We start from the raw sequence: 25,719 nt of genomic DNA on the forward strand, positions 1-25,719 counted from the left end.
GATCCAATACCATCTCTTGTCAATTAAATATCTAAATTATATCTACATCCAGGCATGGTAGCTCATGCCTGTAGTCCCAGTACTTTGGGAGGCTGAGGTGGGTGGGTCACTTGAGGTCAGGGGTTCGAGACCAGCCTGGCCAACATGGTGAAACCCCATCTCTACTAAAAATACAAAAAATCAGCCAGGCGTGGTGGCGCGTGCCTGTAATCCCAGCTGCTCAGTAGGCTGAGACAGGAGAATCGCTTGAACCCAGGAGGCAGAGGTTGCAGTGAGCCGAGATTGGGTCACTGCACTCCAGCTTGGGCGACAAGAGTGAAACTCTGTCTCAAAAATAAATAAACACATAAAATCTACAATGTAATTCTTGCAATTCCACTGCCACCCTAGTAGTCTGGGTGGTCCCCAAATCTCATTTGGACAAGGGCACCCTTGAGTGGTCTCTGCTCTTCCAACTTTATACATACCCATCTCCACTCTCCTCATAGCACTCCAAGCTATCTTTGTCAAATGTCCCAATGCATCTCAAACAAACTCCAAACCATGGCCTATTAGACAAAGTAATGTGGCCTCTGCCTACCCTTCTAACTTCATGCAACCTTGAGCCACAACGGTGTCTGTAGTTTCTTGAATATGCCATGTTCTTTCCTCCCAGCCTTGTACTTGCTGTTTTGTCTAGAAAACACCCATCCTCTACTCTTCACCAGGCTAATTCCTTGTCATTATTCAGGCCTCAAGCATCACCTCCTTTGAGAAGCCTCCTCCAGTGAAAGCAAGTCCTGTATGCTAGTTACCCTTGATCACTGCACCTGATTTGTTTCCCTGGTAGTGCATATCATCACATTACTTCATCTGATCAACTTCATGGCTGTAGTCCCAGGGCCTGGCATAACACCCTGTACACAGCTGCAGCAGGAAGGTTTCACAATTGAGATAGAATGTAAAAACAGGTAGAATTCATACAAGCAAACGATCAGATACTACTTGAGATGTAAATACTGGGAGTAAATTCACTAAAAAGGCGCCACCAGGTATTTATGTGCTCTTACGGGCTGAAGTGTGTTCTCCCTAAAATTCTTATGTTGGCTGGGTGTGGTGGCTCGTGCCTGTAAAGCTAGCACTTTGGGAGGCTGTGTCAGGCAAGACTGTCTCAAACAAACAAAAAATCAAATATTGAAGTCCTGGCCCACAGTACTTCCAAATGTGACCTTATCTGGAGGCAGACATACACACAGGTAGAAACACCATATGAAGATAAAGGCAGGGATCTACAAGCCCAGGAATGCCAAAGATTGCCAGCAAAGAACCAGAAGCTAAGAGAGGCCTAGAACAGATTGTCCCTCACAGTCCTCAAAAGGAACCAACACTGCTGACACCTGACTTTGGACTTCTAGTCTCCAGAACTTTTGTCGTTTAAGCCACACTCTGTGGTACTCTGTCACAGCATCCTTAGCAAACCAACATACCTACTTCCTCAGCTAAGTCTCAGCTCCAAGAACAGGTTTGCATAAACAAAGAGAAACAATCAGAAGACTCTGGGCCTCCCCTGCTCCTAGCTAGGGTGGCAGATGTGTACAGAAATTAGTTACTGGTTCTCACCTGATGAGCCCGGAGCAGGGCAGTCCTCCGATACATATAGTCCTCTGATTTGATCACATACACCATCTTGTAGGAATTCAGCTTGAATCTACACTCCAGCTTATCCAGACTATCCACATTCTCCATGGTCTTCTTACTGTTTCCTTCCTTCCCTTCCTTTTCCTGCTGCTCTCGACCACGCTGACATTTCCGGATCCGCCGTAGATTCCTATGGCAGAAAAGCCCTGAAAGATGAGAGCTCATCCAGACACAGATTCCCGTGACTTCCCCCAAGTGAGTTTTCTTTATTATATGCTTACATAGTACTCATCCCAATTTGTTAAATACATACAAAAATGTTCCGTTGTTTCACTGCAAAAAAAATTTCAACTGCAAAGGTACACAGAATAAAAAGTAGAAATCTTCACCCATCCCCTACTTGCCTTAGCAGATGCAGCCAGTTAAGAGTTTTAATGAGAAACTTCTGGGCCTCCGTCTGTAAATTTACACATGTAATTACCAGCTATAATTCTGCTTTGGGATTTGTTTCTAAGACAAAATAGGATCATACTATATATTCTGTCCTCAACTTTTCACTTACTGTCATGAGTATTTTTTCATTTCATGACAGATTTGTCTTATTCTCTTTAACTGCTGCAGAAAAATGTACCCCAATTTACCATTCCTTAACAGTTTATTTCAACTGAGGTTCCTCATCTGAACCACATAACAAAAAATTATTTGAATGCCTATTTTTAAAAATTCCCCCAGATGATATAAACTAGTGCCACTCTACATAGACAAGAAAGAAGATAATTCACATGAATGGATGCCCTGAGGGGTGGGAGGCTTGCTAAATCTCCTCAACATCCAGTGAAGAAAGGTTATCAGCTAGACAATTATACTGTTTCTCATAACTTGCTATTAAAAACACTGCTTCAGGTTGGCCGTTGTGGCTCATGCCTATAATCCCAGCACGTTGGGAGGCAGGTGGATTGCTTGAGCTCAGGAGTTTGAGACTAGCCTGGGCGACATGGCAAAAACCCCTTCTCTACAAAAAATAAAAAAATTAGGCAGGTGTGGTGATGTGTGCCTAGAGTCTCAGCAACTTGAGAGGTTAAGGTGGGAAGATCGCTTGAGCCCAGAAGGTGGAGGCTGCAGTGAGCCAAGATCCCACCACTGTACTATAGCCTGGGAGACAGTCAGATACTGTCTCAAAAAAAAAAAAAAAAAAAAAAAACCCAAAATATTGCTCTAGTGAGTATCTTTGTATACATGTATTTCTGTAGACAGCAGTTCTTTGTCCAAAGGGTCCCAAGACCCTTTTAGGAGATCTGTGAGATCAAAACTATTTTCATAATAATACTAAAATATTATTTCCCTTTTTTGCTGTGTTGACATCTGCACTGGCACCATAAACGTAATGGTGAATAAAAATGGTGGTGGCGCCTTTTTATTTTTTTAAAAAATAAAAATTGTATTTGCAATATCGAACAAATTGTTACCAAATTCCAATATCAATCTATATACATCACTGAGCTTTTCATACAGTTGTCAAACTCTATTGGTTTATCTTGTACCATGAATGAATCCTTTTACTTCCACGATTTTGTAACCTCATGCAATTGCAATTCAAGTCTTTGAACTTCACACTGACTGCACAATGACATTAAGTGAAAAAAAGCCAGTTTCACTTAAGAAGGTTTCTGATGGGCCAGTCACAGTGGCTCACACTTATAATCCCAGCACTCTGGGAGGCTGAGGCAGGCAGACCACTTGAGGTCAGGAGTTTGAGACCAGTCTGGCCAATTGGGGGAAACCCCATCTCTAATAAAAGCACAAAAATTAGCCAGGCATGGTAGCGCGCACCTGTAATCCCAGCTACTTGAGAGGGTGACTCAGGAGAATCACTTGAACCTGGCTGGTGGAGGTTGCAGTAAGCCAATATCATGCCACCACACTCTAGCTTGGGCAACAGTGAGACTCTGCCTCAAAAAAAAACCAATGTTTCTGATGAAGGAGTAACATTTTTTATTAAATCCCAACCCCTCAGTTTACATATTTTTAACATGCTGTGTGATAAAATGGGAACTACATATAAAGCACTTTTGTGTGCTAACGTACAACGGTATTTTTTTTTTTGAGACGGAGTCTCGCTCTGTCGCCCAGGCTGGAGTGCAGTGGTCGGATCTCAGTTCACTGCAAGCTCCGCCTCCCGGGTTTACGCCATTCTCCTGCCTCAGCCTCCCGAGTAGCTGGAATTACAGGCGCCCGCCACCTCGCCCGGCTAGTGTTTTTTTATTTTTTAGTAGAGACGGGGTTTCACCGGGTTAGCCAGGATGGTCTCGATCTCCTGACCTTGTGATCCACCCGTCTCGGCCTCCCAAAGTGCTGGGATTACAGGCTTGAGCCACTGCGCCCGGCCAGTACAATGGTATTATTAAAGAAAAGTACTTAAGCAATTGCTTGAGTTGTAAGTGGATCACCATTTTTACCTGAAAGAACAACTGACTAAATATAGTCAATCTCAGCCAAGTATTTGGCAGATGTTTTCTCAAAAATGAACAAGGGAGCCTATCACTTCAAGGAAAATAATGTTGCCAATAATAAGATTAGAATTTTCAAGTAAAACTATGAATTGTGGTGAACTGGTATTAGCCACCCTGAGCTTGACAGCTTCCCAATACTTAAAGATGTGTTTGATGACCTAGTGATAGTGATATTAATCAATGTGATTTTTTTTGGAGACACTGTAAAATATATCAACATTTAGTAGGTCTGTACAACTTAGTGAGCTAATGTTTCCAAATAGCCAATTGCATAGTTACAAAATCATAGAGGAAAAAAAGATTCCTTCATGATACACATGAATGAATGTGAGAGCTCAGTGATGGATAAATTGATATTGGAATTTGGTAACACATGTGAGAGACACATGATGGATTTTGACAACTGTATGAAAAGCCCACTGATATATAAATTGATATTGCTACTAACCTTTAAGAAACTATTGGCTGGGCACGGTGGCTCACGCCTGTAATCCCAGCACTTTGGGAGGCCGAGACAGGCAGATCACGAGGTCAGGAGATTGAGACCATCCTGGCTAACATGGTGAAACCCCGTCTCTACTAAAAATACAAAAAATTAGCCAAGCATGGTGGCAGGTACCTGCAGTCCCAGCTACTCGGGAGGCTGAGGCAGGAGAATGGCGTGAACCTGGGAGGCGGAATTTGCAGTGAGCCAAGAAAGCGCCACTGCACTCCAGTCCGGGCGACAGAGCGAGACTCCATCTCAAATTAAAAAAAAAAAAAAAAAAAAAAAAGAAAGAAACTATCACTGGGGTCAGGTGCGGTGGCTCACACCTGTAATCACAGCACTTTGGGAGGCTGAGGTGGATCACCTGAGGTCAGGAGTTCAGGACCAGCCAAACCAACATGGAGAAACTCCATCTCTACTAAAAAAACAAAAACAGCTGGGCGTGGTGGCACATGCCTGTAATCCCAGCTACTTGGGAAGATGAGGCAGGAGAATTGCTTAAACCCGCAAGGCAGGGGTTGCAGTGAGCCAAGATCGCCACTGCACTCCAGCCTGGGCAACAAGAAAGAAACTCCGAAAACTAGCCAGGCGAGGTGGCGGGCGCCTGTAGTCCCAGCTACTCGGGAGGCTGAGGCAGGAGAATGGCATAAACCCGGGAGGCGGAGCTTGCATTGAGCTGAGATCCGGCCACTGCACTCCAGCCTGGGCGACAGAGCGAGACTCTGTCTCAAAAAAAAAAAAAGAATGAAACTCCGTCTCAAAAACAAAAACTATCACTTGTGGTTTTGTTGTCATATCAAAGAATATCCAGTTATCTGAAGGATCTGAAAATACTCCTTTTTCCAGCTATCTGAAGGATCTGAAAATACTCCTTTTTCCAGCTACACATTTGCGTGAGGCCAGATTTTCTTCACATATTTCAACCAAACAACATAATGCAACAGATTGAATGTAGAAGCAGACATGAGAATCCAGCTGTTCTTCTAGTAAGCCAGACATTAAACAAATTTATGAAATACAAGCAATGCCAGTCTACTCACTAATTTTTGTTTTGAATTAGCTTTTCATTAAAAAATATTATTAAAAAATATAATGGGATATATATATACACACACACACACATATATATATATATATATATTTTTTTTTTTTTTTTTGAGGCAGAGTCTCGCTTGGTTACCCAGGCTGGAGTGCTGTGGTACGATCTCCACTCACTGCAAACTCTGCCTTCCAAGTTCAAGCGATTCTCCTGCCTCAGTCTCCCGAGCAGCTGGGACTACAGGCGCCCGCCACCACACCCAGCTAATTTTTTGTATTTTTAGTAGAGACGGGTTTCACTGTGTTAGCCAGGATGGTCTCAATCTCCTGATCTCGTGATCCACCGCCTGGGCCTCCCAAAGTGCTGGAATTACAGGCGTGAGCCACAACGCCCGGCCCAATATTGTTATTTTTCAAATGAATTAAAGATTGAAAACATTTCTTTGTTTTTATTTCTAACTTGGTAAATATTACCAGTATAATCCATATAAACAAAAGCTTTTGGAGAACTCATGCTCTAAGAGTGTAAGGGGTCTCAAGGCCAGTAAGATGAGCCCCTTAGCTGTCAGACAAATCATTAAAAACTGAAATTCTGGAGGGAAGGTTCCATACACTTCAACTATCCTGCCACCAGAACGATTATATCAATTTCTTTTTTCTCACAGTACATAAATGTGCCTCCTTCCTCATATCCTGGTGAGAGACACATGATGACAGGTTTATTGTAGTATGTTATTAGCATGGAGCCTGTTTTGTTGAGAGGAACCTGACACAGAGCAACTGCTCAAATGTATTAAATGATTCCATGAATGGAGAACCTGGCAGGGCCCATTTTTCTGGTACCCCTTTGCCCATGTTCTCATTAGGACTCAATAAGTCTAATAACACTGGGATGATACTTTCTTGGAAACCTAAGACATAAGATTTCAATTCAAAACTTTTAGGAAGGAAGAAAGCCATTCTACCCATTTTATACTTCTTAAACTCTGTTATCATATACCTGGAGGATCAGTATCACAATCTGCCTATATACAGAGGGAACATTTTTAAAATTCTGTGCAGAAAAGAGTTAATGTAGCAGGCCTAAGACTGCTATTCTTTGAAAAGCCTGCTTATAAAAGTTGGCCCTTGGCTAGGGGCTGGGATCTTGGATTTTGGGCAATGTTCTATCATTCCTTAACTCATGTAAGTGTCACACTGTACCTAAAGTATCTGTACAAACTCTATAGCTTATGCTGAAAACCTGCTTTCTTTCTGAGAGTTTGGGATTTTGGTACATGCTAGACATATAGTGCTTAGATGACTAGATATCAATAAAAATCCTGGCATAGTCTCTAATGAGCTGCCCTGGTAAGACAGCATTTTACATGTGTTGTCACACTCATTGTTGGAAGAATTAAGAGTGTCCTGTGTGACTCCACTGGGAGAGGATTCTAGGAAGCTTGCACCTGGATTCCTCTAGCTTTGCCACAGGCACCTTTTCCCTTTGCTGATTTTGCTTTGCATCTTCTTGCTGCACTGTATCAGTTTGACTATATGCAGAGTCCTGTGAGTCCTCTTCCATCGAACCATGGAGACTCTGACACACATTGCCATCCAAAGTAGGGAGGTTATTGTTGATTCTCTGTAAGTCTCACCTCCCGGCTGCTTTGACACATGCTCCAGGTAAGCCCATGTTGTGACAGCCATATAAACCTTGAATTAGCATCCCCAGCAGACAGAACAAATGAATAAAATATATGAAAGCCAAGAACGTGAAAGTCATTTAATTCTCCATTCCTAAATCACACACAGTACGGACTGCTGACAAATGACATGGCTCACTCACCTGGGGAGAAATACTGGTTTCTGTGCTAGATGTTCACGAAGCTCGGGAGAGGTAGTATCTGAATTCATGTATCGCTCCACATAGTCTGACCAGCGCTAAGATGGCAAACACAAAATACAGGTAGAAGGAAATCACAAAAACAGCTCGTAACGCATTGGGTACTCTAGTAAATTCTATGACTACAATGCCCCAAATTCATAAATTTCAAGATCAAAAAAGTCCCTTTCTATAAAGACATGATTGTTAGTAGGTACTGGAACACAGATTAAAAATTCTGTTAGCCAGTAATACTGTTAAGTTTCTCTGAGGTGCGCTAAGGTTATCGGAAGTCATAAACAGGTAGAAGCTGGCTCACTGACAAGTTTCATTTCCCCACAGAGGCTTTTGTTAAAGAACAAAATTTACAGTGGCAAATGTGTGAAAGTTTCCTTCACATTACAATCTAGATTTCTGACATCACTTTAAAAAACAAAAAGATCTGCCAACAAGCCAACATTCCCACCAAACAGGTCATCCCACATGTCCCCCGCAACATCATACATATGGCCTGCATCTCCCGTGTACATTATCTGCCATAACTAATTATGATAATCACACCTGTCTATTCAGGGGTTGAAAACTCTGTGCTTTATCAGTCCAGTATAAAGTAAACATGACCCAAAGAATCCAGATGACACGAGAAAGACAGTACCTCATTTGTTGTTTTTTATACTTTAGTAAAAAACAGGAAAGCTGCCAACCATAAGACTTACTTAGAGGAGATAGCTTTACTAAGTGCAAGATGAGGTTAACATCTATAACCAGGCAGCCCTTCTCTTCAGCTAAAGACATGGCTGGATTGACTTGTACTTTAAGCATCCAGGTCCTGACCCTTAAACAGGCCTAAGGTGCCTTGGCCTTTTGGCAGACAGGGTCACTAGACAGACTCTCAAGACACGCCAGCTCTGCTTGGCACCTGGGGTGTGTGATGCACTTGCTCATACCTCTGCTTCCACAGGGTCATCCGAATTCTCCTCTTCTGTGTCCAGAAGCTCGATAGTCAGCTGGACCTGGCCTTGGCTCTGAATAAACATAAGCTGCAAATAAGAAACCTAAGCGTAAACAAAAGACCGTCTCTATAGCTATAATCTATCTTCTCAAGGAAATGAGAGATGCAGAGGCAATAAACTTAGTAAACTTTGCTCCAACTGAAGAGATGAGGAAGATACTGGATCTTGGGAGGCCAGTGATAAAGGCAAAAGTCTACACTTACTACAAGTAAAATGAAATATGTTAAAGAAAAAAGTACCATTTCATGTTTCAAACTTCTAGAATTCACTAACATAATAATCAATGCCAGTAAGAATGTTTTACAAAACAAATATTTTGTTAGAAAGAAATATGGCACATGTAGCCAGAACCAAAAAATGTCAATGCTCTGTCCATTGATAATCCCACTTCTAGGACATAATAGACAAGGTAACTATCAGAATCACACGGAGAAGATCAGAGCCTGGAAGGAAACCTGAGAATTTTTTATTTCAACTTTCTTCATTTTACAGAAACAAAACTGAAATTCAGAGAGTTCTGGTTTCTCAATGCACACCACTAGTCAATAAACACACAGATTCAGAAGCTAGATCTAGCTCAGTGTTCTTCCAAAGCTTTAAAAAATGATCTCTACTAGTAAAGCTTACAACCTGACAATAACATAACATATATACACAAATACAGTTACTTCCAAAATAGATTTTGGGGGATGGGGGGCAGACCCTGCATTTTTACAATTTATAATTTAAGAATTGCAAAATCTGTCTCCAGTATTCATAACAGGATGTCATTAACCAATCCCCACAGTGGGTTGGACGTCTAGGTTGTTTCCAACTATCTGCTTTTATAATTATCCATTATAATGGTGAAAAATTGGAAACAACCTAAATGTCCAATAATACAGGCATTAATTCTCTAAAAAGTGAATATCAAATAGCCATAAAAAAGACATTAAAGACCCAGAAGTGTTGCTAATTGATCAAAAATACATTAAAGACCATTTCAGGTCAGATGCAGTGGCTCACACCTGTAATCCCAGCACTTTAGGAGGCTGAAGCGGGCAGATCAGTTGAGGCCAGGAGTCTGAGACAAGCCTGGCCAACATGGCAAAACCACATCTCTACTAAAAGTACAAAAATTAGGCAGGGTGCAGTGGCTCATGCCTGTAATCCCAGCACTTTGGGAGGGCAAGGAGGGCAGATCACCTGAGGTCAGGAGTTCAAAACCAGCCTGACCAACATGGTGAAACCCTGTCTCTACTAAAAATACATACACACACACAAAAGCTGGCCATGGTGGCACGTGTCTGTAACCCCAGCTACTCAGGAAGCTGAGGCAGGAGAACTGCTTGAACCCAGGAGGCAGAGGTTGCAGTAAGCTGAGATAGTACCACTGCACTCCAAGCCTGGGCAACAAGAGTGAGCCTCCAACTCGGGGGGGGGGGGGGGGGGAAGACCATTTTGTCCAGTATAAACTCTTTCAAAATATATACTGAAGCATAGAGAAGTTAGAAGCATAGAGATGTCATCAATGATAATTTCAGGAAAGAATTCTAAGGTGACTTTTTTTGGTTATCTGTATTTTATTTTCCTTTTTATTTTTTGGGGACAGAAAATGCTTGCTCTGTCACCCAGGCTGGGGTGCAGTGACGTGATCAGGGCTTACTGTAGCCTCGACCGCCCAGGTTCAAGCAATCCTTCTACCTCATTCTCTCGAGTAGCTAAGAGTATAGGTGCACGCTACCACGCTGGACTAATTTTTGTATTCTCATATTTCTTGCAGAGATGCCGTTTTGCCATGTTGCCCAAGCTGGTCTCAACTGATCCGCCCACCTCAGCCTCCCAGTGTGCTGGGATTACAAGTGTGAACCATGTGTGCCGGGCCTATTTTTTTCTTTCTATAATGATCATGACCCATGGATTTCATGTACCAACATTTTTCTAACAATAATATTTACAAAGCATACTATGAAAAATGTTCAGAGAAAAAGAAGAATACAAAATTGTAAAAATCATATATAACTAGTTTTTTTTTTTTTTCTTTTTTTTAAAGGCAGGAAAGAAACAAAGTAGATTGTCCAGGAAGACAATCACTTCTACTTTGTATTTCTCTGGTGAACTCATTAAAAGTTCCAGGAGTAGAATCACAGGTCAACGTACCCTGGCTTTAACTTCTGGTTCAGAGAATCCTAACAACTTACATTGTCACCAGCAAGTTCTTTGACTACCTGAACAACTCTCACCTTAAAGCAATTCTCATCTGACATTAGCTGCTCAGCTTTCCGCTGATACGTTGACTCCAGGAGGCTCCTTGAGTTCTGTGTGTTCAGCTGGCCTCCAGTGGCCCCATTATTATTTTCTGCCAGGTAAAGGTCAGTCACCTGCACACAGATCTCATCACTCACGATATGCTGCAGCTGGAATCAAACAAAGGCAAGATGTTAGTGAACACAGAAAACATTTCTCCACTATACAGTCAACGTTCCTTTGACTGATCTAGTCACTCAACTCAAAAAAAGGGTTTTTTTTTGGGGGGGGGAGCTGGCAATTTTAGAAAATTAATCACACAAACCACTGTATCATTTTCTTGGAGAATAATCAAGCCAAGATTTTCAGCCATATCAGTGGTCCATGGTAAAACTTTCATATCTATTTAAAATAAAAACCATAGAGAACTCAGGATAATTGTACTATTTAAAATTCTAAGGATCTTTAAATAGTTTTCTATAGGTCATATTTTTATTGCATTTTAAAATCATTTACAATTTGCTTTCATACATATTTTCTCTCATTTGATCCTCACAACTGCCCTGGGAAGCAGGCTGGAGAGAGTTGGGGACAGTTAGGAGAAAAATTTACACAATGCATCAGAAAGGTGGCTCACGTCTATAATCCCAGCACTTTGGGAGGCTGAGGTGGGCCCATCACCTGAGGTCAGGAGTTCAAAACCAGCCTGGCTAACGTGGCGAAACCCCAGCTCTACTAATAAATACACAAATAGCCTGGTGTAGTGGCAGGTGCCTGTAATCCCAGCTACTCGGGAGGCTGGGGCAGGAGAATCGCTTGAACCTGATAGGTAGAGATTGCAGTGAGCCGAGACTGCACCACTGCAAAGCTCACCATGAGCTGGGGTGAGGAAGGGAGCCTTGGAGAATCATGAATGTAATATCTATGTTTTTATTCCCAGCCCAACTACAAAGCCTGAAACTCATTAAGTATTTAAGAAATAGCTGCTGAATTACTGCCTGGGGTGCTCAGCTGAAGAAGCAGGGTTGGAACTAAAAGTCAAGGTTCCTGACTCCTATAGCCCAATACTTTTCCAAACACACCACCTATTTTTCTATATCTGATAGAAAGTATAGGGCTTACATTGTACATAATGTTAACTCACTTTCCATACAGGCCAATCATGACTGACTATCCAGTACTTCTGTGACAATCTTAGGAAACTAATGACTAGAAAGTTGAACCTTTCAGAGTTCCCATTCTCATGTCATGCTATTTCTATTTTGAAATAAAAATTCTTCCAAATGAAACTTTATCACCAAAATGACAGAAGTGAAAAATAGATACAAGAAGAAAGCAAAACATTAATTTCAATATCGATTTGTCTATTTTACTTTAAGATTATCATAAACACCAAGCCATTCTATTTTTAGGAAGATACATTCTTTTTGAAGTGTTAGGAACCACGATAACTATTTATTCTTAACTTTAAGTCCTAAATGACCAGTATGTATATTAGTAGATAACTGGACACAGTGCAAGGTCAGACGGGTGACTGAGTGTGGCAGAAAGGGCAGTATCTCCAGCAACTACATACAGATGGATAAATAAATCACAATAAGTCCAGATAAAGGATTCTGATACAACCATTAAAATAATGCTGATGAGTACTTGATATCATGTGCAAAAGATTAAGATACAGTGTTTTAGAGAGAAAAAAGGTGGAAAAAATAGATGGAAAGCATGACTTCAATCATGCATACAGATGCTTCCACTTTATACTTTTTTTTTTTGTTTTCTGAGACAGAGTTTCACTCTGTCACCCAGGCTAGAGTGCAGTGGCATCGTGATCTCAGCTCAGTGCAGCCTCAACTTCCTGGGCTCAAGCAACCCTCCCACACCTCAGCCTCTTAAGTAGCTGGGACTACAGGCATGTGCCACCACGCCCAGCTAACTATTTTGTATTTTCAGAAGAGATGGGGTTTTGCCATGTTGTCCAGTCTGGTCTCAAACTCCTGAGCTCAAGTGATCCACCTGCCTCAGCCTCCCAAACTGCTGGGATTACAGGCGTGAGCCACCGCCTCTACTTTATACGTTCTTGTTGAAGTAGACGTATTACTGATTCTCCCCACCCCCACACCCTCTTTTTGGATATCTGGCCCCTCCTCGAGTCTTTGGAAAAGGCAGCACTACAATCCAGGGGCAACTATGGAACTCCTACCCCCACTGCTGAGCAGATCAGATTCTCTATCCTGATAACTGGAAATGACACAGAGTGTTCAATATATTTTTTGAGGAGGAGCATCTGTATGGAAAGGTCCAGTAACACTGGGACCAGGGGTACTGGGAGGGCAAGCCAAAGCCTTAGAGGCTGGAGGAGCCTGGAGCACGTGCTGAATGCCCATCTGCAGAGCAAAGCACAAGCATGGAGCAGAAGTCCACAGTGAAGGCCTGCAGGAGAGAAAAATAACCTCCCAGCCCAGTCCTTCCATGGTGTGGCCCTATTTTGAGTTCTGTACTTGAATGTCTGTGAGGTTGCCTATTGTATTCTTAACACAAATCCCTCTTAAGCCAGTCTACTATAGGTAAGATAAGTGTAATGGCTTGACTTGGCTGGAGTGCAGTGGCGCAATCACGGCTCACTGCAGCCCCAACTTCCTGGGTTCAGATGATCCTCCCACCTTAGCCTCCTGAGTATGCTGGGACTACAGGCATGTGCCACCACGCCCAGCTAATTTTTTTGTATTTTTAATACAAAACAAGGTTTCCCCATGTTGCCCAGGCTATTCTCCAACTCCTGGACTCAAGATACATGCCTGCCTTGGACTCCCAAAGTGCTGGTATTAGAGGTGTGAGCCTTGACTTTGAAATATATGTTGTACACCACGACCAGCCTTGACTTTGAAATATATGTTGTACATCCAGTCAACAGCGAAATCTGAGGGAACACCAAATACGAGGAGAATGAGAGAAGAGATACCTCCAATTAAAGGAGTTGGGAAGCTTGAAAATGTTTTAAAAAGTCACTGTAGGCTGGGCACAGTGGCTCATGCCTGTAATTACAACACTTTGGGAGCCCGAAGTAGGTGAACCGCTTGAGCCCATAAGTTTGAAACCAGCCTGGACAACATGGCGAAACTCCATCTCTACAAAAAATACAATAAATTAGCCAGCGTGGTGACCCCTTTGGTCCCAGCTACTTGGGAGGCTGAGGTGGGAGGTCGAGGCTACAGTGAGCTGAGATCACACCACTGCACTCCAGTCTGGGCAAGAGAGTGAGACCCTGGGTTGAAGAAAAAAAGTCACTGTTTTGGGGTTTTCTGGATGAAACCTCTGTTTCCACTGGAAAAAAAAAAAAAAGCAGGGGTGGACTGGGTGGTGATAGTATTTATTACTGATTCAAAATCATAACCAGATACTTAGAATAAATAACTATATCTCTTGTTTCAAAAATCAACCTCAGAATTATTAAAAGTTAGTTTTATTGGATTTTTTTTTAAAGCTGTGCTGGTGGTATGAAAGACTTTGTTCCTAGCTGAAGGAGCAGCAAGCCTGTAATCAGCAACATAAGCACAGGGTAACTGGAGTCTGTATTTTATATGAATTTCAGGGAAGTTAAGGAAGATTAGTCTGAAAAAGTATGACTATGGGTGACTATGTATCCATCTAATGATTTCTGCCAGTTACCATCCAGACCTCTTAAGGGAAGGCCTAATAACTTCTTCAACTTATTGGAAACAACTATTTGACAACTTTCCCCCAGATGTTAAGGTTCATTTATGTGAAGGGCTCTTCCTAAATCATGCATAGACACTGTGGGAGGAGTGCAAAGGCATGCACCCTTCCAAAACCAAGGCAAAAGCAGGGGTACTTTGCAAAAGATTCAATATTTTAGCCCAAGAGAACATTAAGCAACAAGCTCTTTCCTTCTATAGTGGCAGTGTGGACTCTAGAATTAGAAATTGCTTTTTGCAAGTTTTCGCTTAAGTATTTCACTGCCTTTCTGCTGAGCTGTTCTATGGAAGAGGGCTGTAGGTAGCCACGGTGCCCAGGTGGAACAGCATGATCCTAAAGCCCTACTTACACAAGGAATCGCAGCGGCCCATGGCCACGTGGTTAACCAGCCAGCCCAGAAAATCTGCAGATGCAAGCAAAAGCACACCACATTGACCTGCACCCTGCATCTGGACCCATCTGGCCCATGGTAAGGTGTCCCACAGTGAGGTATCACACCAAAGTACAAGCTGGCAGGGGCTTCAGCTCAGAAGAGTTAAGGGTGACCAGCATCCACAAGAGGGTAGAATAAGTCCACCACGTCCCTGTGGGCCAATGTTCAGCACCTGAAGGAGTAAGACTCCAAGCTCAACCTCTTCCCCAGGAAGCTCTTAGCCCCCAAGAAGGGAAACAGTTCTGAAAAACTCAAATCAGCCACCCAGCTGACAGGACCAATAATTCCCATACAGAATGTCTATAAGAAGGAGAAAGTCAGACTCATCACTAAGAACTTTAAGGTATTTGCCAGTCTTCACATGGCCCACATCAATTTTCAGCTCTTCAGCATATGGGTAAAAAGGGCCAAGGGAGCCACAGAACAGGATGCTGAAAAGGAAAAATGAAGCCCTACTGGGGACTTGCAATATATCAGCAGTAAAGCTGGGTCTCCAAAAAAAGGAAAAAGCAGTTAACCAACAATCTCTCTGGGAGTTCAGAACTCAAGTCCAAGAAGTAGAAATGTGACTATCTGTTACAAGCTATTTTTCATATCATTGTTGTAAAGAACAACATGTTTACAAGTTCCCAGGGTGCCACAGGAAGAACACACAAAACCAACCACAAACCTGACTTACAGGGAACCACAGATAAGTGAGGTGGGTAGAGTATTGTAAAAGATGTATGTGAACCCTCTTATAAAAATAATTTCAAATATTGAATAATGCAAGTACGTAAGAGTTACCAACACCTTGACCAGGCGCAGTGGCTCGTGTCTATAATGCCAGTGCTTTAAGAGGCCAAGACAGGAGGATCACTTGAGACCAGAAGTTCAAGACCAGCCTGGGCAAACTAGTGACACCGTGTCTCTATTTAAAAAAAAAACAAAAAACAAAACAAAACAAAAAAACAAAAAACTTACCAACACCTATGGAAGAGGCAAGGTTCCACACTGTGTGCTTGCCCATGGCAGACAAGGTAAGAGATAGACAAGTTGGGCAGGAAGCTGGGGTCAGGACCACTGCCCTCTACAGGTGGCCCGCAAGAAAAGATATGGGGTAGGTAGGCTCATACACTGCAACTTTGTTAACATGAGAAATCAGGCATCACATTAACCTTCCCTCCTCTCTTCAGAACCTTATGTTCATAAACACTGTTATATGAAAAAGTTGCCTTTCCTTTTCCTTGTCTTTTGTTTGCCTGGTCCATCTCTAGGTAAGGATTTCTTCCCTCACTCACCCTAGCCTCCTCCATGCCCTCACCTGTCTGACAATGCTCTGGATCAGTTTGTCCATGGTAAAGGCAATGTAGGCATGAATGGTGAACATCTCTCTCAGTGAATCTTCATACTGTGATGAGTCTATGTTGCCATCCAGCAGGCTCCGCACCATGTCCAGGAAAGCTGGGTAATAATCTTCTACATCAACATCCACTGTGGGAGAGATGGGATAGGTGAGGCCTTACCTTGCTAAGAAAAGACTAGGGATAGAGTACAGGGCAAATCCCACAGCTGGCCTAAATGGCATTTGAAAGTATGAACGCCAGGTATTCAAAATGTACTCACTCATTCCAATGTAAACAGAGATGAATTCTGACAGGTGACTACAATCACCAGCACTATCTATCAGAGAGTGACTCTGCAACTTTAACAGCGGCTTCTAATATTCTGACTGACCATGCTAGAAAGATAGTTCTTTATGGTACTGCTGGGCCATTTTAGCAGAGGAAAATATCCTAGGGAAGCCAGTCCTTCAAAGAGCTGTTGGCTCCCCTGCTGAGAGAGGAACCTGCTCTCCCAGACTGCACAAGAGCATTCCTCACATGGGTCACTTGCTCATAAAGCTATTTCAATGAAGCATAAAGTACAGATGAGAAAAGGCAGACACAGCCATACTCCAGCACTGGGAAACCTCTTGGGAACAGAAAAACAGGAGTGCAAATTAAATCCTTTATGAATAATGAAGTAATCTGCATTTGTCAAAGTCCTTTTGTTTAAACATGGATTTGCAACATTGTATTTCACAAATTGCATTAAATCATCTGTACTTACTGCACATGAATCATTTCAACCACTAGCTAGAATAAATCTCATCAGTTGTTAGAGACATTTGGCAACTAGTAGAGGGCACAAGGAATGTTAAAGAGTTTTGCCTTTAGTTTACTAAAGACTCGTTTATATAAAGTTCGAAAACAGACAAATCTAATCTCTAGTGTTAGAAATCAAAAAAGTAGAAAAAGGATTGGTTATCAGAGTACTGGTTATGTTTCGTTTCTTGAATATAGGTACGTCTAGTCTGTAAAAATTCACTGAGCTTCACAATTCTGATTTGTATACTTTTCTATATATATATGCTGAACCTTGTGTGTGTGTGTGTGTGTGTGTATATATATATATATATATTTTTTTTGGTAGAGATGGGGTCTCACTTATTAACCAGGCTGTTCTCAAACTCCTGGCCTGAAGTGATCCTCCCGCATCGGCCTCCCAAAGTGCTGGGATTACAGGTGTGAGCCACTGCACCCGGCCTATACATTGCATTTCAACAAACAGTTGACTAAAACGAAAAGAGTTACAAAACCAACTATTTGTCACTGACTAATTGGTTACTTGCTAGTCGTGTTTGTGCTGGGGAAAAAAATGCTAGGAGCAAAACCGAGTTGTCTCCATTTATCTGAAGTCTGATGAATTCATTAAAAACAGGCAGAACAGGACAATTACTGTTTAAAAGAGGCAACTGGCTTGAGTTTCATCACAGAGTATCACATTGTTTAGGTCCATAGAATAGGTATGGGCTTTAGACTCCAAAATATACCACTGCTATGAAAACTGCTTTTATGCCAGAATGAAGTCTTGAGTCCAAACAAGCTATGGTAAATGTGAGGGTTGGCATTATCAGACAAGACAACATTACGTAAAGCCTCAAACCAGGTTAAGTCCATGGCCAAGCCAGGAATAAGCCATTTTATTTCTAATTTCTACCCAAGTAGATTGAATCACCACAATGAGGTCTAAAATTTATCTTTTTCAAGCTAGGACTAGTCCAGATAAAAGCTTTCAGAACTTCCAGTGTCATTAGCTCCTCAACAGATAGAAGGCTAAGGCCATATCTGGGCTTCCTACATTAGCAACACTTTAAAAAAAAAAAAAAAAAAGATACACTCCTCAGATTGACTATTTCCTTAAGAGCCCAGAAGAAATCCTTCATGAAAAAGCTTTTGGCTCATAGCTCAAGTACTTAATTTATGAAGTGAACTGGAAGCAGGCAGTACAAAATTACATAAAGCACATGACAGCGTCCTGAACCCTCACTTACTTTCCTTTTCCTGGGTTCTACATCTTGATCCCTGTCCTGCCTGTTCTCCATGTCTCACATCACCTCTTCAGTTCCAGTCTCCTTCGCATAAATTATTTCTACATATTAGGAATGAGCCATAAACCCTACTGGTTAAATGGAAGTCCTGCCCAAAAATATGAGAAAATTCTGTTTTAAGCACTAGGAATTTATGTTCTGTCATGGATTGAAATTGACTGTGACAGTTTAGTCTCTATCTGTACTTTGAAACAGCTGGCAGTAACCCAGAAATCTGCCATTTGACAAATTAACAGCGATACCCCTTTCCCTGGTATGTCCACAACACCAACCACTGACCAAGTGTCCATGATCTAAGCCCTGCATAGGATACTTTGCACAAAGCAACAGCACAAGGCAACTAGCATCTCCATTTTTCAGATAAACAGGTTCAGAGAGTTTAACCAACTACACAGACTCTAAGGCCTGTGCTCTATTAATAAAAGAAGCAGTCCCAAGTCTAGGTAGCTCTAAGGTCCTCAACCTCACACATCCTCTGTAAATCAAAGGTCTCAGCACTCACTAGGTTCTTTGAGACGTAGCTGAATGGCAGGGCTGTCACTCTTGTCTCGCTTTATGCCCAGCACTTCCCGTTCCCATTCTCTCTCTCGGTTTTCTTCTTCAATTTGTCGTTCGGCTTGGGAACAAATCCGTAGCAGCCTCAGGCAGAGAATCTGGTGCAGTCGCATAAAAATATACCAGTTGTTATTGACATAGAAGAGGTTGTATACTTCATCCATTCCTCTTAATTTTTGAGCTGCTGTGTTACTAAACAGTAACTTGGACTTAGGGGGACTGCTCCCAACACCATTGTGCTTCTTAACTGCCCCTGTGGCTTCATCTACATCCATCTCTTCTTCTTCCTCTTCCTCCACATCTGAGAGATCACCTCTTTGGGCAAAGAGCAAATCTGGAATAAAATGATGCATGATTTGTTTTATCTTATACTTGTCCTCCTTCTGAATGCCTGTCTGCCTCTTCACATGGTGGATAATCAGAGCAGCAGCATCTTCCAGTATTTGTTTGTCTTCATACGCAAGTGAGAGGTGTGGGCCAACAGGTACACCAGCATTCTCCTCCGTAGCCTGCTCTTGCCTCTGATGGGACAGAGACACAAAAATATTCTGTGAGGTGTCTACAGCGACAACATGCCTACGAGACCACACCAGCCATACATCCCATTATCAACTACAGTGTCTATGTTTTTCTAATAAAAAACTTAGGACCTGGGGTTGGGAGCGGTGGCTTACACCTATAATCCCAGCACTTTGGTAGGCCGAGGAGGGCGATCACTTGAGGTCAGGAGTTTGAGATTAGCCTGGCCAACATGGTGAAACCCCATCTCTACTAAAAATAACAAAATTAGCTGAACATGGTGGTGGGTGCCTGTAATCCCAGCCTTCGGGATGCTAAGGCAGGAGAATCACTTGAACTCATGAGGCAAAAGTTGCAGTGAGCCGAGATCGTACTGCTGCACTCCAGCCTGGGCAACAGAGTGAGACTCTGTCTCCAAACAAAAAACAAAAACAAAACTTAGGGCCAAACCGTAACAATAATTTTGTCCCTCTTCCAGAAACAAATAGGTAATGACGGAGATGTGGTTTGATGTCAAAATACAGGTACCTTCTATACATCAATGACTTACAGGGCGAGTGGGACAGAACTGGAGCCATCTTTCTTTTTCTTTTTTTTTTTTTTGACAGGGTCTCGCTCTGTCACTTAGGCTGGAGTGCAGTGGAACAATCCTGGTTCACTATAACCTCCATCTCTCGGGTTCAAGCCATTCTCATGCTTCAGCCTCCTGCGTAGCTGGGATTACAGAAGTGTGCCACCATGCCAGGCTAATTTTTGTATTTTTGTTAGAGATGAGGTTTCACCATGTCCCCAGGCTGGTTTCGAACTCCTGGCCTCAAGTGATCTGCCCACCTCAGCCTCCCAAAGTGATGGGATTATAGGCGGAAGCCACTGTGCCCCGTGGGACTATCTTTCAAAATTCTGGACTAGTATTTATATAGAGGATATGATATGAGGTCTGTAATTTACTTCTGGGGTGGGGGTACGGAGGGTGACAAAGTAACATCAGCAAAATATGGAGGATTAAGTTTATTTATTTTATTGATTTTGAGACAGAGTCTTGCTCTGTCACCCAGACTACAGTGCAGTGGCATGCTCTCAGCTCACTGCATCCTCTGCCTCCCGGGTTCAAGACATTCTCCCACCTCAGTCTACCAAGTAGCTGGGACTACAGGTGCAACCACCATGCCCGGCTAATTTTTGTATTTTTAGTAGAGACGGGGTTTCATCATGTTGGCAGGGCTGGTCTCTTAACTCCTGACCTCAGGTGATCCGCCCGCCACGGCCTCCCAAAGTGCTGTGATTACAGGTGTGAGCCACTGTCCCCGGCCTGATTGAGTTCACCTAAGAGCTCATTTTACTATTTTTAAAATTCAGGATCACCCCACTCCAGGAATTCCCAATTGCACTGCATTTATGTTTCTATCCATCTGCTAAAACTGAGCCCATGGAAACCAGAATTGATTGCTTATTCATCTCTGATCCTAGCTCCTAGTACTATTTATAGTTCTAGTAGGCATGCTGAATAAGCAAGGATTACAAAGAGTTTGGTGGTCAATGACAAGTTTTGAAGCTATAGTAAGGAGAGATGGGACTATATGAATACAAGGTATTGTTTGAGGGAAACAGGCAGTGGGAGAAGTGGAAAATGGAGGCAGGAGGTATAAGTTGAAACCAGGATAGTAAACTAGGGAACTAGTCAAACAGCTTAGGTATAAAGGTAAAGTTTAGATTTAAAATAGTAGAATGAGGAATAGAAAAGGCTATGACAGCTATAAAGCAGGAATCAACAGGTCTTAGAGAGTCTCACCTGCATTTAACAAAGGTAATTTCCAGAAATCAAAGCTGTGCTAAACATAGACTAGAGTCCTCTCACAGATGTAGAAAACCCCAGCTCACCTCATCATAGATACTCTCAATCTCATTGAGTAAGCTCTTAGACCTCAGGACCTTTGTGTCATTCTGTTTAAAGTTGATCCCCTGGTGGTCCAGAGACTTCAAGTAGTATTTCTCATTTTGTTCTCGCCATACTTTGTTAAAGCCTCGCTGAGCTTCTCGCCATTCTTCCTCTTTCATCTTCAACCTAGTGAAGTGGGAAGGGATGGAAACAACATATGGGAATTCAGAGGGTTTAGAAGAAAGAAATTTGCCAGGTTTACTTTCTTTCAAGAAAAGTCAAAGCTATATTAGGTCTGTCAAAATTATTGGCAACTTGGGATGTTATCAAACCAGTCTTGAACTCTGTTTCATGAGGAAATTACTTATCTAAGACTTATTTTGGGGAAATGAGTTATCTCAAAGTCAAATAATTTACCTAGAATGGTTACTTATCAAACAGCATTCCAGGGAATACCTTTGAGATGTAAGTATTCCTTGCAAAAAGAGTTCTTGTTTCTCTGCTGTAGGACTTTGTAAAATGTTCACAATGCTAATAGAAACACAGAAGTCCAAGAGCAGAGAACTTGCACAGTTATGTTCCTCTGGATACAGTCTGGAAAGTTCTGATCAGAACTGATTCTAATAAACCAGAAGAGAACAGGCTAAGACAAAAAAACAGCACTAAAACTGAAGAATAACCTATATTTCAAAAGCCAGAAGTTAAATACTACAGGCAAGAAGAAGAAACCATCAATCTGTGCCAGCTCTTGAGGGGAAGATGAGGGAGGACAAATAAAATCTGGGTATTTGTGAACTGTGCAGCAACTAAGAATTAGTTTTTACCAGATGATACTGAGAGAACCAAGCTCCTAACAAAGGATTTACAGTGTGGTCAATAATGACATGGGGCTGGGCATGGTGTGGCTGGTGCCTGTAATGCTAGCACTTTGAGGAGGCCAAGGCAGGAGGACTGCTTGAGCCCAGGAGTTAGAGGCCAGCCTGGGAAACATAGCAAGACCTTATCTCTATTAAAAAAAAATAAAATAAAAATTAGCTGGGTGTGGTGGTGTACTCCTGTAGTCCCAGCTATTCAGGAGGCTGAGGTGGGAGGATCACCTGAGCCTGGGAAGTTGCGGCTGCAGTAAGCTGTGTTCTTACTACTGCACTCCAGCCTGGGTGAAAGAGAGAGATCTTGTCTCAAACAAACAAACAAACAAAAAAACCACAAAGATGTTAACAACAGTTAGTCCTGAGCGTGGCAGGAACATGGGTGGTAATTATCTTCTTTTCTGTATTTTAAAATACTCCCCCAGGGTTGGGGAGAAAGAGAGGTCTCATGGGACAACCAGGTTGAAAATGAGAGACTTATTTAATGGGACACTGAACCAGTAATGAAGTACACACTAAAGCACTAAGGGCACATTTGCTCAGGTACCTTTTAAGGACAATCGGAACAGCAATGGAGGGATTCTTTCTCAGACCATCAATGATGTCAGCTGCTTTATCAGCATATATCCTCTGGAGTGCTTTTCTATGGATGACTTCTGATGTGCCCCCAAGGGTGTTGTCCAAGCGAAATTTGGCTTGTTCCTCAGCAGACAAGCGGGAAAGCTTCTTCTGTATTGCTTCCAGAACCCGGATTGTTGCCAGATTGGTCTCTAAAACTACATCAAGCTGAAGAGGAAGACAAAGAAGGGTATGCTCAGGACCCAAATCAGAATAGAATAGAGTAGTGATTAGAAAAATAAGGTAGGGAGTCAAACTCCTTGGATTTGAATCCTGGTTCTGCCCTACTAGCTACATAAGACTGTTTCTTTATCAGCAAAATAGGGATAACAGCACCTATTACTCTCACAAGCCTATTTCTGGATTAAATTATACAATCCACATAAAGTATTCAGCACAATACCTGGCACATAAGAACCACAGGATGAAGCTGGATAAACGGTAGTTATCACCACCACCACCTGCACCGTGTGCTTTGCTTAAGACTACTGATCTTAGACCGGAGGAACCTAACAAGAGATGACTTTACTGATACTTTTCCCTGAACTTTCCTGAATTGCTAAGATCCGTTATGAACAAACAATAACAATCAAAACAATACCAAAAGACGGCTCTGTCTTGAGAGTTTTTTTTTTAACTTGAAATATTTAAATATATTCAAATACTAAAATACTCAATAGCCTTGTTCCACATCCAGTAATAATAAGAGCAGTGACTATCATACCCTAAGGAGTTCACTGTTGTATCTGCGGGTAATGATTTAAATTCTTATTGGACTCCTAAATGAACAGTCTACAACCAAATGTTTGCAGAAGTGTTCCCTAAATTTTCTTGTTTTGGAAATGTGGTCATCATTTTGTCAATACTTCTGGCCCCTCTTGCTCTCCAATTACCGACAAAAAATGGACTAACTTCCTGACTCCCTTATGATTGGATAGGGTCATGTAACTAGTTCTGACAAATGAGTTGTTATGAGTTGAGAAGAAGTAATGTTTATCACTTCTAGGCTGGAGCATTTAAAGGTGTGAGATCCTTCTGAGATCTCTTTTCCTCCTAGTGACTAGCAACAATCATAATGGTGGCAATCCCTTGGCCTGAATCCCCAAGTGATTCTGATATGCCAAATCCCCTGCTAAACATCAATGTACATGTAGAATGATTAGAAATTAAACCCATTGGCTTTACAAGTCACTCAGATGTGGGAGCTGTCTGTACTGAAGCATTACTAACCTATCTTAATTGGTAAACATGTTCCTTCAAACTCGCTCATCCCACCAAATCTTAAACACATGCTTACCCCACTTCTTTCATCTTTGCCCTTGTAGTCATAAATGGGAAATGAAGTTGCCTCTCATTTGGAAGCATACCAGTTGAGAGGGGATAGGAACATTCTGTCAAAAACAGATGCCAAGCTCTGCTAACTCATCAGCTAACCTTACTAAACATAAGTAACAAAGAAATGCTTGGTTTTTTTTTTTTGAGACAGATCTCGCTCTGTAGCCCAGGCTGGAGTGCAGTGGCGCAATCTTGGCTCACTGCAAGCTCCGCCTCCCGGGTTCACGCCATTCTCCTGCCTCAGCCTCCTGAGTAGCTGGGACTATAGGCACCCGCCACCGCGCCCGGCTAATTTTTTGTATTTTTAGTAGAGACGGGGTTTCACCGTGGTCTCAATCTCCTGACCTCGTGATCCGCCCGCCTCGGCCTCCCAAAGTGCTGGGATTACAAGCGTGAGCCACCGCGCCCGGCTGAAATGTCTTCTTTAGCTTGATAGCACTCCCTATGGAAGTTAACATCTGTCATGATTTAGTTTTCTGCAAACAGGTGCACTACTTATAAATGCTGGGGCAAAGATGGCCTACCACCTGCCAGTGGCCAGGCAGCATGTGGCTCTTAATTAAAAACACACCAGAAACAGCTGAAGCAAGTGTGAGGATGGAAAGCTGGCAAAGAGCTAAAAGAGTACTTAAAAAAAAAAAAAAAAAAAAAAAAACAAGATACCTATCCATACAAATAAGCACAGCCAGTCAATTTAATGTAATAGATACACTAAATAGGATACATGTCATTTTACCTCTTTAGACAAACCAGACTTCCCTTTTTTAAAATGATAATGTAAACCAGACATATAAACACATTGGGGATTTTGAGCCCACTTTCAGTAGTCCCCCTCCTGATACAGGTGGTATGGGGCCCTCTACCACCTCATTTATTCACTCCACTCTTTCCTTCCTAACTACTTCAAAATAAAGTTCCTGGGACAGGCGCAGTGGCTCACGCTTGTAATCCCAGCACTTTGGGAGGCCAAGGCAGGTGGGTCACTTGAGGTTAGGCGTTCAAGACTAGCCTGGCCAACATGGTGAAACCCGTCTCCACTAACAATACAAAAAAAATTAGCCGGGTGTAGTGGCATGCACCTGTAGTTCCAGCTACTTGGGAGGCTGAGGCAGGATAATGGCTTAAACTCGTGAGGCAGAGGTTGCAGTGAGCCGAGATCACACCACTGCACTCCAGCCCGGGTGACAGAGCAATACTCTGTCTTTAAAAAAAAAAAAAAAAAAAAAAGGCCCTAATTTAACCTTCTTTCAAAAGGAGCCAATCAGGCCAGGTATGGTGGCTCATGTCTGTAATCCCAGCACTTTGGGAGGCCAGGGTGGGATGATCACTTGGGCCCAAGAGTTTGAGACCAGCCTGGGTAATGTAGTAAACACTGTCTCTATAAAAAAACAAAAAATTAGCCGCAGGGGGTGGGAGGCAAGGGGAGGGAGAGCATTAGGACAAATACATAATGCATGTGGGGCTTAAAACCTAGATGACGAGTTGATAGGCACAGCAACCCCCATGGCACATGTATATTTATGTAATAAACCTGTACGTTCTGCACATGTATCCCAGAATTTAAAGTTAAAAAAAAAAAAAAAAAAATTAGCCAGGCATGGTAGCACATGCCTGTAGTCCCAGTGACTTGGTG

At 42.3% G+C, this 25,719-nt stretch overlaps 1 protein-coding gene and 1 long non-coding RNA gene across 10 annotated transcripts in view; one reads left to right on the forward strand and one right to left on the reverse strand.

Moving 5' to 3' along the window:
- Nucleotides 1-25,719, reverse strand: part of SIN3A (SIN3 transcription regulator family member A) — an 86,715-nt gene that overhangs the window by 3,225 nt on the left and 57,771 nt on the right. For all 9 annotated transcript variants that reach the window (XM_077938041.1, XM_028850317.2, XM_028850316.2 and 6 more), the window contains 8 exon segments: nucleotides 22,681-22,919; nucleotides 21,267-21,450; nucleotides 18,817-19,390; nucleotides 16,206-16,375; nucleotides 10,752-10,925; nucleotides 8,464-8,556; nucleotides 7,481-7,575; nucleotides 1,600-1,807 (listed from right to left, as the gene is read on the reverse strand). In XM_077938041.1, coding sequence (XP_077794167.1) covers nucleotides 1,600-1,807; nucleotides 7,481-7,575; nucleotides 8,464-8,556; nucleotides 10,752-10,925; nucleotides 16,206-16,375; nucleotides 18,817-19,390; nucleotides 21,267-21,450; nucleotides 22,681-22,919 — 1,737 coding nt within the window.
- On the forward strand, nucleotides 10,535-25,251 carry LOC144330006 (uncharacterized). The gene is made up of 2 exons (XR_013395813.1): nucleotides 10,535-11,423; nucleotides 25,195-25,251. It is a non-coding gene; the product is annotated as an uncharacterized LOC144330006 (long non-coding RNA).

This window comes from Macaca mulatta, chromosome 7 (assembly GCF_049350105.2).
Source record: "Macaca mulatta isolate MMU2019108-1 chromosome 7, T2T-MMU8v2.0, whole genome shotgun sequence".
Classification (NCBI taxonomy): Eukaryota; Metazoa; Chordata; class Mammalia; order Primates; family Cercopithecidae; genus Macaca; species Macaca mulatta.